This window comes from Cyprinus carpio, chromosome A22 (genome assembly GCF_018340385.1).
Source record: "Cyprinus carpio isolate SPL01 chromosome A22, ASM1834038v1, whole genome shotgun sequence".
Classification (NCBI taxonomy): Eukaryota; Metazoa; Chordata; class Actinopteri; order Cypriniformes; family Cyprinidae; genus Cyprinus; species Cyprinus carpio.
In genome coordinates this window covers 22,006,221-22,022,067 of record NC_056593.1, presented here as the reverse complement: position 1 = coordinate 22,022,067, position 15,847 = coordinate 22,006,221, and the positions used below count along the sequence as shown (strand labels likewise).

The 15,847-nt window shown below is 37.1% G+C and overlaps 1 protein-coding gene across 2 annotated transcripts in view; it reads right to left on the bottom strand.

Annotated features, from left to right (window-relative positions):
* The window catches only part of LOC109065923 (inositol hexakisphosphate kinase 1-like), a 50,993-nt gene that overhangs the window by 19,272 nt on the left and 15,874 nt on the right, over positions 1-15,847 (bottom strand). For both annotated transcript variants that reach the window (XM_019082903.2, XM_042712262.1), the window contains exon 2: positions 3,218-3,621. In XM_019082903.2, coding sequence (XP_018938448.1) covers positions 3,218-3,440 — 223 coding nt within the window. In that variant the 5' untranslated portion in view covers positions 3,441-3,621. The remainder of the gene's footprint in view (positions 1-3,217; positions 3,622-15,847) is intronic.

The following is a 15,847-nucleotide window of genomic DNA, read 5'->3' as shown; positions in this document are numbered from 1 at the left end:
GCGGCAGACAAGGTTGCGCTTAGAATAAAAAGAAGATATCGTTCGCTGGTGTGGACACTAATATCGTTATCTTTATAGTTATCTTTATAGTTATCATTCTTGGTGTGAACGGGCCTTTACGCATAGAGATTGTTCCAGATTCTCTGAATCTTTGGATGATATTATGCACTGTAGATGATGATAACTTCAAACTCTTTGCAATTTTTCTCTGAGAAACTCCTTTCTGATATTGTTCCACTATTTTTCGCCACAGCATTGGGGGGAATTGGTGATCCTCTGCCCATCTTGACTTCTGAGAGACACTGCCACTCTGAGAGGCTCTTTTTAAACCCAATCATGTTGCCAATTGACCTGAAAAGTTGCAAATTGGTCCTCCAGCTGTTCCTTATATGTACATTTTTACTTTTCCGGCCTCTTATTGCTAACTGTCCCAACTTTTTTGAAATGTGTAGCTCTCATGAAATCCAAAATGAGCCAATATTTGGCATGACATTTCAAAATGTCTCACTTTCAACATTTGATGTTATCTATATTCTTTTGTGAATAAAATATAAGTTTATGAGATTTGTAAATTATTCCATTCCTTTTTTTTTTTCAATTTGTACAGTGTCCCAACTTTTTTGGAATCGGGTTTGTAGCAAAATGCTCCTCTCTAGAGGTTTTTGTTTGTTTGTTTGTTTGTTTTGTTTTTTTCCTAACAAGTCGTGGACATTGAATGTCTTTACTGAGATAAATTCAGCATTAGGTCTTTCCACTGCTGATACACTTGTGACATATTTCAGTAAGTTGTACTGTTTCTTTTAACATACCTTCTTATGTTCATCCATGTTTATTTTTGTGATATAACTAGTATTAAAGAGCAAAATATGATCAGTTCACATGCCGCTTGAACTGAGGTGCTAAAACAATTTGTCACGTCACATTAAAGAGAATCAAAACCACATTTATTGTCTGTATTTTGTTGTAAAACTTACAGAATCTGAAAGTCGAAACTTTGCTTCAAATCAAAAGTAACAAAGCCTAAAGCTTATTGTGATTATTGGATGGGAGGAGCACTGGCAATAATGTTTAGTGAAGTTTTGTTCACAGATCTTCAGAAAAGAGTGTAGACTAAAAGATCTCAGGACCATCTTGCATACGCAGCTTACCCACGTTCTATACATGAAATAGATACTGACAGCCAAAACAGAGAAGCAACAGAGAACTCTGAAATGACTGAAAAACTTCAAGCCCTCCAAAACCATTTCAGTTGTTTTTTTTAGCATTCATATTTTACGGTGCTTTGAAGAGCACAAATTTGAAGAAGCAACTTTTCACAGAGGGATTTCGCATTTTTCGCTTCACTGTGCTATCAGTAGCAGTTACTATTGGGCTGTCAGCTCAAAAAAAACCACCACTAAAAACAACTAAATCTGAGATAACTACAGCCATGAAAACACTGCTTTTGGAATCAATCCACCATCTTCAACATCTTTTTACATACTTACACACTGAGTTGTGTCTCATAGTTTGTGTCTCTGAGTTGTGTCCCATCTTTTTTAGATAACGTGCCACCTTGTGTTGCTTTCGTCAACGAAAATTATGACTAAATATCGTCGTCAATGAACCTTAATCATGTGACGAAAACGAGACGAGACGCAACGTAAATGCTGGTCATGTGACGATGACTATAATTAAATGTATAATGCAATATTGTTGACGAATAAAAACTAGACTAAATGTGGTTTACAAAATAAAAACTATGCTAAAATGTCTCTTCATTTTCGTTGACCAAAACGAGACGAAACAAAATGTTATAAAAAATTTTCGTCTCATTTAGTCGCGTTATTATTATTTAGCAGTATAGCAACTGATGTCACTTCCTCAAGCCCCACTCGCTGCATTATTTAGAAGACGACAACAAAGTTAAATGGGATTTATACTTTTGCCTGGCTCCGCTGAATGCGAGCGCACCTTCCCAAATGGACGAGGCTTTTATACTTGTTGCATTCGCCGTTGTACTATTTGAAACGACAGGGGAGCGACGAAGAGTAATTGTCTAAAACCGTCGGGAATCACCGGTGAGAAGTCATTTGCCAGTATGGCCAGTACAAGTCTTGTGATGAATGAGTTGATGAATTAATAATTTCTTTATGTACAAACTTAAAACAATCTTAAACTATTGGCTGTATTTTGCATCAAACACATGACAACTTTAAGCACATAGTGTATCATTAATATCTAAATTAATTCTAATTCTATTTTATACAATACAAATAAAACGTACCTCAAATAAGAAGCCTTGGACAACCTATGCAAACTTTTGAAAAAAAAAAAAAGAACCTGATGGAATTTGAAATTCACATTAAACCGCTTCTGTTTCACACAAACACAGACACAGACGTGCATGTTCGGCTAGAATCACCCTGAACTCGTGCATGTTCGGATGCAGAGTTATGCGGAAAGTTACAAAAAAATGCTGTGCACTCCACCACGCAAAATGAGTTTTGAGAACTTCTGGCAACACCGCAATGACGTCATATTTTCCACACTCACCCAAGCGAAATTGCGGACACGTCGAGTATAAATCAGCCTTGACACAGAGAAAGGGACCGATGGCCGGCCAGCCGGGGTTCGGGAGAAACATTTGCAGATTTTTTTTTTACATTTTATTTATTGTTTTTATATATCTTATTTAAATGTGTGTGTACTTCTTACATGTTTGGTTGGTAAAATAAATGTTGTAAATTCAAATCAGAGCATCTTCCATGTCTGGAATGGATGTATTCTTAAGTCTATAAGGTAACAATAATATAATAAGATAACCTTGTTTGAAATTTTAAAATTTTGGTTTCGTCTATACTTCTAGGTACTTGTATTAGATTGACTGGGTTAAACAGAATGGCATTACTAAAAAGAGACTAAAATACCATTTTCATTGACTAAAACTAGACTAAACGTCTAAAACTAGACTAAATGTCATCAGTTTTCGTCGACTAAAACTAGACTAAAATGTCATTAGTTTTCGTTGACTAAAACTAGACTAAAATGTCATCAGTTTTCGTCGACTAAAACTAGACTAGGCTAAAAAAAGTATGAACATGACTAAAACTAATAAAAACTAAAAATGACAGCTTCACATGAAGACTAGACTAAAACTAAAATTAAAACAGGCCGCCAAAAACAACACTAGTGCCACCTTAAAAAGAGTGCAATGTATCCAGATCATCCATCTTACCTTTGTACTCGGGGGTGAATTCCTTCATCTCTGGAGGCAGGGACTCGTAAAACCGCTGCTCGCGGCTGATGAGCGGCTTGCAGACCGTGTGGTCGTCGTAACGCATCATGCTGGTGTGGCCGCCCACCTGGTGAATGAACGGCTCTAGGGGAACCCCGCCGCGGCTGCCCTGCCCCTGGCTGGCACTGTGCTTGCCCGCCTCCATAGTGTGCGGGACACACATGGCGTTGGAGGGCCGCGTAGAGCTGGGGGCATGGGCTCGGGTGCGCAGGCCTGGCGAGCGCGGGGTGCACGGGGGCGGCTGAGAGCGCACGCTGCCGCCGGGAGGGGGAGGAGCCAGCACGCTGAGCGCTGGGATGATCAAGAGCGCTGCGAGCGCTGGGAAGGATCCTTAATGCTCCCACCTAGAAGAGAAGGAGAAACATCACAGTTTAGGTTCTAACAAAACAGAGACTGTGCTAGTATCATCAAATATGGAAATGCTTGAAGTGCAAGAACAAATCTCATTGGTTCCTGTGGAAGATCAAACGCGCTTGCATAACACACTAAAACCTTCTGTCTACCATATTTGATGAGCTCTATGTATGTGTGTTGATCAATGTTTACTTGTGAATAAAAAACCCTAAATGAGTAATTTGTTCATCATATAAAACAATTGTGTCTCTTTACAACCATTTTTACATACAGTATCAGATTTTTTCTGATTTTAGATTCAATCCTGCAAATAGCCCTAAATATAGCTGTCAATCCACACATGAAAAAATGGTTCAAATTATGCCTGGGTCATAAACAAAGCAAGCAAAGAGCAATCCCTTTATAACCACTGAATCTGTCAATCACTTCAACATGAGTTCAATGAGCTCTGCGCATTTGTGAAAACACCTATTATAATCAGCAAAGTTGTCTGCACTGTACACTCTTATTTACACTGTTTTACACTTTAAAAAAGGATTCCGACTGACTTCAACACGTCTGATTGGTCGTTGCGTTCACACACTCAACAGACAAAAAAACTGGATGACGAGTAATTTCTTACTGCTAAATTCTGAAAAAACAGAGGTGTTAATTATAGGACCTAAAAGCTCTGCATGTAATGACCTTGAACTCTGTCTAAGCCTTGATGGCTGCTCTGTCAATTTTTCGTCATCAGTTAGGAATAGGTTCGGTCATAGTTAGGAACCTAGGTGTGCTATTTGATAGCAACCTTTCCTTAGAAAGCCACGTTTCTAGCATTTGTAAAACTGAATTTTTCCTTCTCAAAAATATATCTAAATTACGGCCTGTGCTCTCAATGTCAAATGCAGAAATGTTAATCCATGCGTTTATGACCTCAAGGTTAGACTATTGTAATGCTCTATTGGGTGGTTGTTCTGCACGCTTAGTAAACAAACTCCAGTTAGTCCAAAATGCAGCAGCTAGAGTTCTTACTAGAACCAGGAAGTATGATCATATTAGCCTGGTCCTGTCAACACTGCACTGGCTCCCTATCAAACATCGTATAGATTTTAAAATCTTGCTTATTACTTATAAAGCCCTGAATGGTTTAGCACCTCAGTATTTGGACGAGCTCTTGTTACATTACAGTCCTCCACGTCCGCTGCGTTCTCAAAACTCTGGCAATTTGATAATACCTAGAATATCAAAGTTAACTGCGGGCGGCAGATCCTTTTCCTATTTAGCGCCCAAACTCTGGAATAACCTACCTAACATTGTTCGGGAGGCAGACACACTCTTGCAGTTTAAATCTAGATTAAAGACCCATCTCTTTAACCTGGCTTACACATAACACACTAATACGCTTCTAATATCCAAATCCGTTAAAGGATTTTTAGGCTGCATTAATTAGGTAAACCGGAACCAGGAACACTTCCCATAACACCCGATGTACTTGCTACATCGTTAGAAGAATGGCATCTACGCTAATATTAGTCTGTTTCTCTCTTATTCCGTAGTCACCGTGGCCACCAGATCCAGTCTGTATCCAAGTCAGAGGGTCACTGCAGTCACCCTGATCCAGTATGTATCCAGCCCAGATGGTGGATCAGCACCTAGAAAGGACCTCTACAGCCCTGAAAGACAGCGGAGACCAGGACTAGAGCCCCAGAGACAGATCCCCTGTAAAGACCTTGTCTCAGATGACCACCGGGACAAGACCACAGGAAACAGATGATTCTTCCTTGCTGCTGTCGCCTCTGGCTTGCTTAGTTGGGGACACTTCATTTACAGCGATATCGTTGACTTGATTGCAAATTATTGCACAGATACGATTTAAACTGAACTGAGCTGCATGATGAACTGCTTTAACTGTCATTTTGCATTATTGACACACTGTTTTCCTAATTAATGAATTTTAAATTTTGGATGAACTAACAATTCAATAGATAGAAAATAACAGCTTAAATGGTCTGGATATTAATCAAACCACACACCAGCTAAACAAAACAAACAGAGGTTTATAACCTTCCATTACTGCATCTCGAGAGCGTTTCCCAGAATGCTGTGTAGCCCTACAAACACAGCTGGTATCTGCTGATCTCAGAGCCTTTATTACATTAGCCTGAGTCCCATTAGCTCAAAGACACACAGAGCGGCATCCATCTCTAACAATGCCTTCAATCTAATCCTCATTTTACTTAACATGCCGCAGCACACATGTTCGGCTCTCATCAACTATCACAAAAACATGCGTGTTTCAAATGCCCTCAAAATTGAAGCTGTCTTTGAAGCCTTGATGAAATGAGTCTGATATCTCAGGAAGGCTGAGCTGCCATCGATTGCTTCATATAGGTTAAAAGATCCTTAATTGAAGTATTGATCCAGCAGTGCCTAAACATGCATTCCAGGCATTCGTGATAAAAGCCCCGCTGGATATGTTTGAGTGTGAGTTCCCACTGTCAGCTTTTGATGCTCTGTCTGTCATTTTGGAAGTCAATGCGCTCTTGTATTTGGCTGAGTAGCTGTTGGGCGTCTTGATTAATGTGTTCAATTTTTTCTAATACAATAATTCTAAATAGTTAAGCTCCAAAGGGGAGAAGAATTTATTGAAGGCAGCGATGCAGTGTGTCAACCTTCCAAAAATTTTAACTCAATCAAAAATCAATGACAGCATTACCGTGACAGCATAATAATTAAAAAAATTACAAACACTATTTACAGTTGAAACTCTTAAAACTAGGGATGATTTTTTCATGCCTGGTTTTGATTTGCTAATTGTTTTTTTTTAACAAGCAAATGGACTGATCATTATACGAAATGTATTTGTTATTTCCTTGCTCGATTAAAGGCTGAACTGGTCGATGTGACAGTTAGCATGAGCAGTTGTTTTTGCTCAGCTAATAAACAGATCATGGCCATGCATCCACCAAAACATTTTTTTTTCAAGAGGCTAGCATATTTTTTCAATAGTTTTCAATGGGAGTCCCGCATTTTTTAAGATGCCAGCAGCACAACAAAGCACTAATGAATGTTCAACTTTGGCCAGTGCTCATCACTGTCAGTTTTCAGCCATCCAATCACAGTGGACGAGGGGTGGGTCAAATACCACACTGACCAACTGTCACATCCTACCAGTACTACGACTGAACAACAATGGAGAAGTTAATATTGATATGAAAAATAATGCATGCATTTTGTTCCTGCCAGCTAGGCATTTACAGTAGAGCGCCAACCGTTTTAACCTGGCTGAAGGCACTTTGACAAACGGCATAAGTAGCTGATTTTCACCCGATCATTTACATGTTTTTTTTTGGCCAACAAGAACATGTGAAACAATGCAAACACAATGCCGACTCTAGTGTATATGTATGTGCCTTATAGCCCTTTAAGTGCTTTTTTTCTGTACTTTTTTTTTTTTTTTTGCACACAATGTTTAAAGTTTTTGGTAACACTTTAGAATAAGGTTCCATTAGTTAATGTTAGTTAATGTTTTTATTGTCATAAACAAACAATGAACAATACATTTATTACTGTATTTATTAATCTTTGTTAATTTTAGTTCATGAAAATTCAGTTATTCATTGTTAGTTTATGCTAATTAACAGGGCATTAACTAATGTTAACAAGCACAACTTTTGATTTGAATAATGCATTGTTGTAAATGTTGAAATTAACATTAACTAAGATTAATAAATGCTGTAGAAGGATTGTTCTCACTTAGTTCATGTTAACTAAAGTAGTTTATTAACTAATGGAACCTATATATACCTATATGTAGTGTTACCAAGTTTTCAAATGGAAAAAACACAGTATATAGTTTACAAGCTTGTTGTGATAAAATCGTTTGGAAATGGTGACAAAAATAATGTTTGATAAAAAAAGGGTCTTTCTCATTAAATGTCATTTAAATAAACAAACATTCAAATATACATTTTTTTATGAGCTCAAATATTCAAATGCAGTATTTTTTAAAAATGCCATCCCTAATATCCGGAACAGAAGATCTTCGAAAAAATTTTTTAGCATGTGTCAAGTGTTTGCAAAACAACACATAAGTCATGTATTATTGTTTTGCAATATACAAGCTTACAAATAAAAACAGGCTATTTGACAAGCAACAGTGACACAATTTATTATATAATATTCAAAGATGACACTAGTCATTGGTGGTGTGTAAGTGTTGTATCATATAATCACTGTATTTTATGCTTATAACTTAAACAGTGACACAATTTATTATATAATATTCAAAGATGTAACTATATTAAAACTAAATGTATTTTTTTATTGTAACATGTATAAATAATGGTCTAGTCGACCAGTCAACAGGAAATGGTATTTAATGTTTGATCTCACTGTACTGTATGTTCTGGATCTTCTCTAGTCTAAATACAGAGCGGCCCACTGTCATTCATGTGGCTTCATGTGCCAAGACTGAAATTAGACATCGTCAGTGTTCTAAGCTCTCATACCATCACTACTGTAGGAAACAGTATGCACTTAGATAGAGGGGTCAGCTGAGGTGGGCTGATGTACAGTACTACCACAGATGTGATCAATTGCTTTGCATTTATTTCAAAATAAAACCATTACAATCAATTATAGGCTAAATCACTCCCTTCTCAATGTAGTATTTTGACAAACGCATACTGGAATATGAAAGTCATGCTATCCTTTCAGCAGGGTGGGTTCATTGGGACCAGCACTTGAAGAACCCCGATTGGAAGTACATTTATCAATGCTGCTGAATGACACTAGTATTGACCAATACCCATTTATTAATAATGAAGAAAGATGAGCCGTTTGATGTTAAAATAACAATACAAAAGAACATTACAACAATTCCAACAGCAAAGTAAAATACTTTCACCAAAAATATGCTAAAAACAACAGTATTAGCAGCATAAAGCACAAATAACTCCAGGTAAACTGTAGTTTCTTGCTGGCCTGCTAGTAAGCTGCAAATTGAAAATGCTGGTACTCATTACTGATTCAAGTCATTCAAGGAAAGTAGAACGATGCTGACGCCTCAGGCATCTAAGATAAACTTTATTGTCCCGAAGGAAATTTGCTTTAGACACACAGTATAGCTGCTTCTTAACACAATAACATGCTAAATACATATAATACAAAGAGAGGCCATCACTGCCCTGCTCACAATATACATTATACACAATATACAAACTAGATTGCACCCTACCCAGTGTTCAACACACCCTAGGTCAACATAAACATATGTTGTTACACATGCTAGATGGGTGAGAGAGAAGAAGAAGAAAAAATAAAATTCTTATAATTGTTGACCTCTGCCTAACTTATGGTTTAATGCTTTAATGGACAGTGGGACAAAAGAGTTCTTGAAACGGTTAAGCCTACATTGAGGAACTCGAAAGCGTCTTCCCGAGGGAAGAAGTTGATACTCAGAGTGAAGGACATGAGTAGGATCTGAAATAATTTTTTGGGCCTGTCTAGTAATGGTTTCTTCAAAAAGAGCCTGAAGTGTGGGATGCTGCTTAACCCCCATAATTCTCATGGCTCTCCGTGTTACCCGTGTTATCTGGGCCGTGTTAAGTGTACACTAAGGTTTCCATGCTATATCGAAAAATGCTCTTGATTACAGCATGGTAAAAGAGAAGCAACACTTTCTGGTTGACACCAAAGACTCTCAACCTTCAAAGAAAGTACAGACGCTGTTGGACCTTAGTACAAACATTTCCCACCTGAGTACTCCATGTAAGTTTATTATCAATGTGAATGCCCAGATATCTGTAAGAGTCCACCTGGGCTATATTCTGACCCTTAATGACCACTGGTGGTCTCCGGTGGATTTAGGGTCAAACATCATCTCCACTGTCTTCTTTGTGTTGATGCTAAGGAAATGTTTATCACACCACTGGACAAAATTCTGGACCTCATGATTGTAAGTAACAACAAAAGGACATGAGGGAGAGCGACCCCATTCATAATGCTGTTTATGCCCTACACAGTCCACACAAAAGAAAGGCTGATAACCACAAACCTGATCAGGTGCTGTTTCAGTCCAACTTTTCTTACATAACCTTATGCATCTGCTTAGGTCTGTCAGGATAACTACTTTTTGTTGGGTGATAGACTGCCCCAGAAATTATTGCACTAAACAATATTATTGCCATTTTAAGACTATGATATGCCACTGACATTACAATGATAATATAATATCATAATAATATAAGAACACTCTTTCAAAGAAGAACAAAGAACTTGATAATATTTAGACATTGGAATTGGAATGTCAAAAAATTTAATATTCTAAATAAATAAAATAAATAAACCTTGAACAAAAAAAGTGGAAAGTAATAAGTGGATGGGAATCTGTCTCTCCATATCACCGTATGCTGCATACGGTGATATGGAGAGACACAGAGGAGACTGTTGACAAAGGAATTGTTGAATAATGTTATTTCTGTTTTCTTCGCTTACAAAAAGTGTTCCCGTCGCTTCATATAACCCAGATTACACGTCTGATGGCAGATAGAGTATTCTGACGATGACTTTCATACCTTTTATGGACCTTGACACTGCTATTTACTTGGCAGTCTGTGGGACAGTCTCAAGCCTCCCTGTTTTCCAAAGTATCTTAAATTGTGTTCCGCAGACGAACAAAGCTTTTACAGGTTTGGAACAACATGGGGATAAGTGATTAATGACAAAATGTTCATTTTGGGGTGGAGTATCCCTTTAAAGGGATAGTTTATGCAAAAATGAAAATTTAATGTTTATCTGCTTACCCCCAGGGCATCCAAGATGTAGGTGACTTTGTTTCTTCAGTAGAACACAAACCGTTTTTTAACACAAACCGTTGCAGTCTGTCAGCCTTATAATGGAAGTGGATGGGAATCAATCTCTCAAGTGGACCATTGACACTCTGTCTAAAATCTCAATTAGGAGTGTCAATGGTCCACTTGAGAGATAGGTGGCGGTAATGCACTTATAAGTCTGCGATCTGCCATAAAGCAAGAAGAAGGAGACACCTCAGACGCTTGCTGCTGAGAACGCGCTCAGGAGACTTCTAACTGTTCTGACATTGCGTGAATCAAGAGGTAAAAACTGTTAAATAAATACTGTCCAGTTTCTTGCACAGACCGATCGTTTTGTGTTTTTACACATCAATGTATCGTCACAAGCTGCAGGGTTTAATTTGGTTTTGTTTGTGTACGTTTTTTTTTGTTTGTTTTATTGTATGTTTTAGCCGTGATTCCCATCCACTTCCATTATAAGACTGACAGACTGCAACGGTTTGTGTTTAAAATCTTGGTTCACCTACATCTTGGATGCCCTGGGGGTAAGGAGATAAAACATCTGGGTGAACATTTTTGGGTGAACTATCCCTTTAAGGCCCATTCACACCAAGAATTACAACTATAAAGATAACATTAACAATAACTAAATTAGTGTCCACATCTGCAAACAATAACATTATGTTCATCATAAGCGCACTGCATTTATATTGTATGCCGCTTTAAATGCTGGAGCTCTTTAAAGCAGGATAGATTCTGATTTGCTATCAATGTTTTTATTTTTCATGAGCTGGAAAAATCATTTTTAAAGTGATTTTAGAGCTCTGTGCCAATGTTGCTATAGTTGTGTTGTGAATGCCACTATTCTCATAGAATTAGAACGATTATTAAAGTTATTACAGTTATTGTGCTTGGTATGAATAGGTCACTATATGTGAATGTGCACCATTTTGAGCCTCGAGTAGCGCCTTCAGCTGTCGCTGTCTGCGTGTGGAGAGAGTAGACGAAGTGACAAAGCAGAGGCAGCGTGATCAGCTAAAATTTCGGTGTCATTAATTTATATGTAAAGAAACACTCATGCAAACATAATTGCTCCATATATCGCACCACCAAATGTTATCACGGTTATGTGCATACTGTCTATTGTGTGATACTGTAAGTCAATAAAGTAATTATCACACCAGACTTACATCTGCTAGCCAGATTTATGATCAAAACATGCAGTGGGAAGATTTGGGTTGATGTCCATAAAATATGAAACAGCGGCACTACTAATGCTGTGATCTTACTCTTGCAACTCACCAGAATCACAAGAATCAGAGCCACTATGGGTTATGAGTGACACCCTGCAGCGAGAAAGATCCCCATTATTACCATCCATTTTTGACCTAAAAAGCCTTCAGTCTAGAAACTCGCATTCAGCAAATCCAAATACATACTGCAAAGTTTTGGGAGTGACAGCTGCTTTAAAGATGTGAATTCATTATATTATCATACAGTGTGTACTGTATTAAGGGTTGTGCTGAATAGTTCTAATTCACAATTGACTTGCGTGGAGACCTGAAGGGCAAAACATCCATAGAACTGACAAAATGTTTGTTTTTCCCTCTAGAACTGTCAATTTTCCATCTGTTTCAAGCCATGAATCTAGATCGCCTCTCAAAAGAAGAAAAACAAACATAATGTGAACAAATTGCAAGTTCTGGGCACTCTCTACAAAGACTAAAAAAAGATCAAATTCACTATACATCTTATTGATTATGCATACTATATACAGCAACCACCAAGTAGATGAGCCCAGAATATGAACACAGTGCCCTTAATTGCATGTTTGGGCTTTAAGATTATCTATATATGTCTACATCTATAAACATAATATTTACTAAATTTTATGAATAAATATGCTAAAAAATTATTTCAACTTGATAAAAAAATATGTAAAATAAAATTATTTACAGTACTTAGATTGCAACTTCTTTATTCTGTAATTACATTATAGAAATTTTCACAAATAAAGAAAAAAAAACATCTGGTATGTTTGTGCACACTGGGCATGGTGTGTGACGAGCCCTACAAAAGGAAGTGCTAATTTTCAGATATAGCAGACAGTGAATATGACATGAATACGGCAAACTGGATATAGCACAGCAGCATAATTTGAAATCAAGAATTTGAGGTTTGTCACACACAGACCGACTACAGAGTACACTCATTTTTATGCAGTCTAAAACTGCACACTTCAGAGGATCTCACAGCTGAATTCAAAGTTTGCAAGGTCAACCACAAGATATAAGCATTCAAAATGTACAGTCTCTCTTTTCCACCAACAGAGATCAAACATTTCAGATCAATTTTGCACTTTAGCTTCTCATCTGATTTTCTGTCCAATCAAATTCTCTGTAGAATCTGAAGCCTCCCACCCCCAATATTCAGTAAACAAATAAAGATCAGGCCTGCAAACATAAACATGCTGCAAACTCCTCCACCTGCAGTTCACCATGTCCAATTATAAAGGCTTTGAATGACATGAGGCAAAGTTTTCTATTTTCTTCTTAAATGCTCAGCTCATTAAAACAAAACTCAGCCGTATTTATTTCAGAACAACTAGGGAACTTTGAAGGCTCAGCTCATCTGCAAAATGCTGTTTAAAAAGAGACTCACAAACAACATAATCTGTTCTTAAGACTTTCCGCCGTGCCTGAATGGAGACTGTCCGTACAGTAAATGAGATTTGTAGGGCTCGTCTGCTTACATCACTCGTCTCTGTATCAGTACACAAACATCAGCTTTAGTGGCTATTTAAGGGCTCATCTTGACTCAACTGAGCATTCAATCACTCAGTCTTCTGCTTTATTAGCCAAAACCTCTTCTTTGAAAGGCCGTGCACCAGTTTTTAAATAGGAAAAATGTTTCTCATGATATAAAAGCACATCAAAGACAAATTATGCTCTAATTTTAATATTATTTGACCATGACCTTAAATCAAATAAGTCTACCAAGTCTGATCAGGTAAGTTATATAACAATATATATGAAATTAAATACAGTATATTTAATTTTATTTAATCTTCGATGTTGTTACAGTTACACTGACGTTAAAGAAACTGTAGAATAACTCAAAGAATGTCTGAGCAAGAAATAACAAAACTGCAAAAATATTTGGAAATATTACAAGACTAACATATTGACTAGCATATTGTCATAGCGGTGATTTTTGGTAAACAAACAAAAGCCATTCTGATGAATGTTTTTTATCCTTATATTAGAACACAGCTGAGACTATTCACTAAACAGTCATGTTACATATCAGAGCAAAACAAAACACCGGGTATCTCATTCACTAAACACCCACACTTCAGTTTAAGCAAGCGCTATGCATGCAAACAAACACCACCATCTCTGAGAGCAATTCAGTTTAAAAGATATTTCCTTGATCCCTCTGGGGTCTGAGGGGGTTTTGAGCCCTGGAGAAGTTTTGACATGCCCTGTCATTTGTGCTTTTTTCAGTGTCTTACAAACATATTAATGACTAAAGTCTATTTACACTGTATTCAGCACAAACTGAGCCACAATAATATATGAGAAGTATATGTACAACTTTGTATTTTGATAAAACACATGCAGAACATTTGTCCACACGACTTTTGAGAACTGGATGTGGTAGACTAGAGCTTTTGGCCATAATTATTGATGATTAACACCTTTTATAAAATGGGACATCAGTGAGGAATGTGACTGAGGCAGATAAGAAAGAATGTGAGGAGATTAAAATAAAGGTTTTTTTTTTTATTGTTTTTATTTTATTTAAATCATATAATTAAAATATACATAATGAAGGTCAAAGGCACATTATTATGTACACTGGTCTAAACACAGAGACATGAACAGTCAAGCACCTTTGTGCCATTGCTGAAAACAGATCCTGTTCAACTGCTGAAACAAGTAAACCATACTGGATATTTCTGAACTGAATGAAAATCAGCCCCACCATCAGCAGTCAGAGATAGAGCTTATTTTACCACATTCATGTAGAATATCAGCCCAGTGTAACAGCTTCTGATGTTGGTACATCTATAAGCATGTTGATATTAGGAGCGACTATATTATTACATTAGCAATCACAAATATTGCTCACTCATAACAAAAACACATGATTTTGTAGTCATAAACACAAGCATGCTTTGTATGTATCATACTGTACAAAAACAACATTTTATATTTTATATTATTATTATAAACATCTACTTTTGAGCAGATATTCGCGAACAGAGTATTTTACAGAAAACCATGGTCTATACATTCTTAGACTCTAACAAGCATGTTACAGTGTAAACACTCACATTACTTTTATATTGTATTGTTTTACATTACATAGAGCATAAAAAACATCCTTGCATCTTAGGACATTTAGATGCAATGAATATGACTTCATTTAAGAGTAGACGCTTCAGACTTTCTATAGATATATCTCTCATGTCTGTGTGTGAAACGTTCGCTGAGTTTTGGTTCATTTTTGTGATGCATTTCAGAAAGAAGTTCACAGAGACTGAGACGGCAGAAAGTGCACTGTTTGTTGTTGTGTTGTGAGTGTACACAGATAAAAGTAAACCCCTTTACAGTTACAAATAATATATTACTTTTATCTGTACAATAATGACAAAAATGACCGAGTAACTTAAGTTCTTTTCATTGTTATCAGGAAAAATTGCAACTAGCGTCAGCACTTTCACCAAGCAGAGGATTAATTAGTGAAATAAACTTCAAAATAAAACTGACACAAGTCATGTGATATTCAGAATGAAATTCAGAAATATTAATTTGACTGCACTAAGAGGAGAACAAAACTTGAACTGAATTGAGTTGGGTAATGACAAGTTTATTCTATAGAACTTCAACTTGATTGCTGAACAGTGACAGCTACTGAACTGAATTGAAGCAACAATGATTAAACTGAACTGAATAATGACACTACTGTCTCCTGCAGAGTTGCTTTATAGCGAAAACTGAAGTTCTGTCATGACAACTCTCGGAGAGATTAGCATGGTAGTATTCATGGCAGTATTAATGTATTTGGTCTTGGCAAAATAGATTGCTGCTGCTAGTACTAAGTCGCAAGCCAAATATTAAAAAATTGTCCTGGCTATTCCAAGCTCTTGTCAGAACTATGGACTTGTCTCTGTGTGTTTTTTCCCCTGTGACCGAGTTTTGTGTCTCTCCTTGATTGCTGATTTGATCCCAGGTGTGTCTCCTTAACTCCCTCATTATCCTGAGTTTAAAAGCCCCAGTCTATTCAGTTCAGTTTGGTCGGGTCTACCAGTTACGTATGTGTGTCTTCCTCCTGTTCTCCATGTTGGATTTACCCCTGGGTTGGATTAATAAAGACTGTTTTTTATTATCTACGGCTCCGTGTTCCTTCCGGC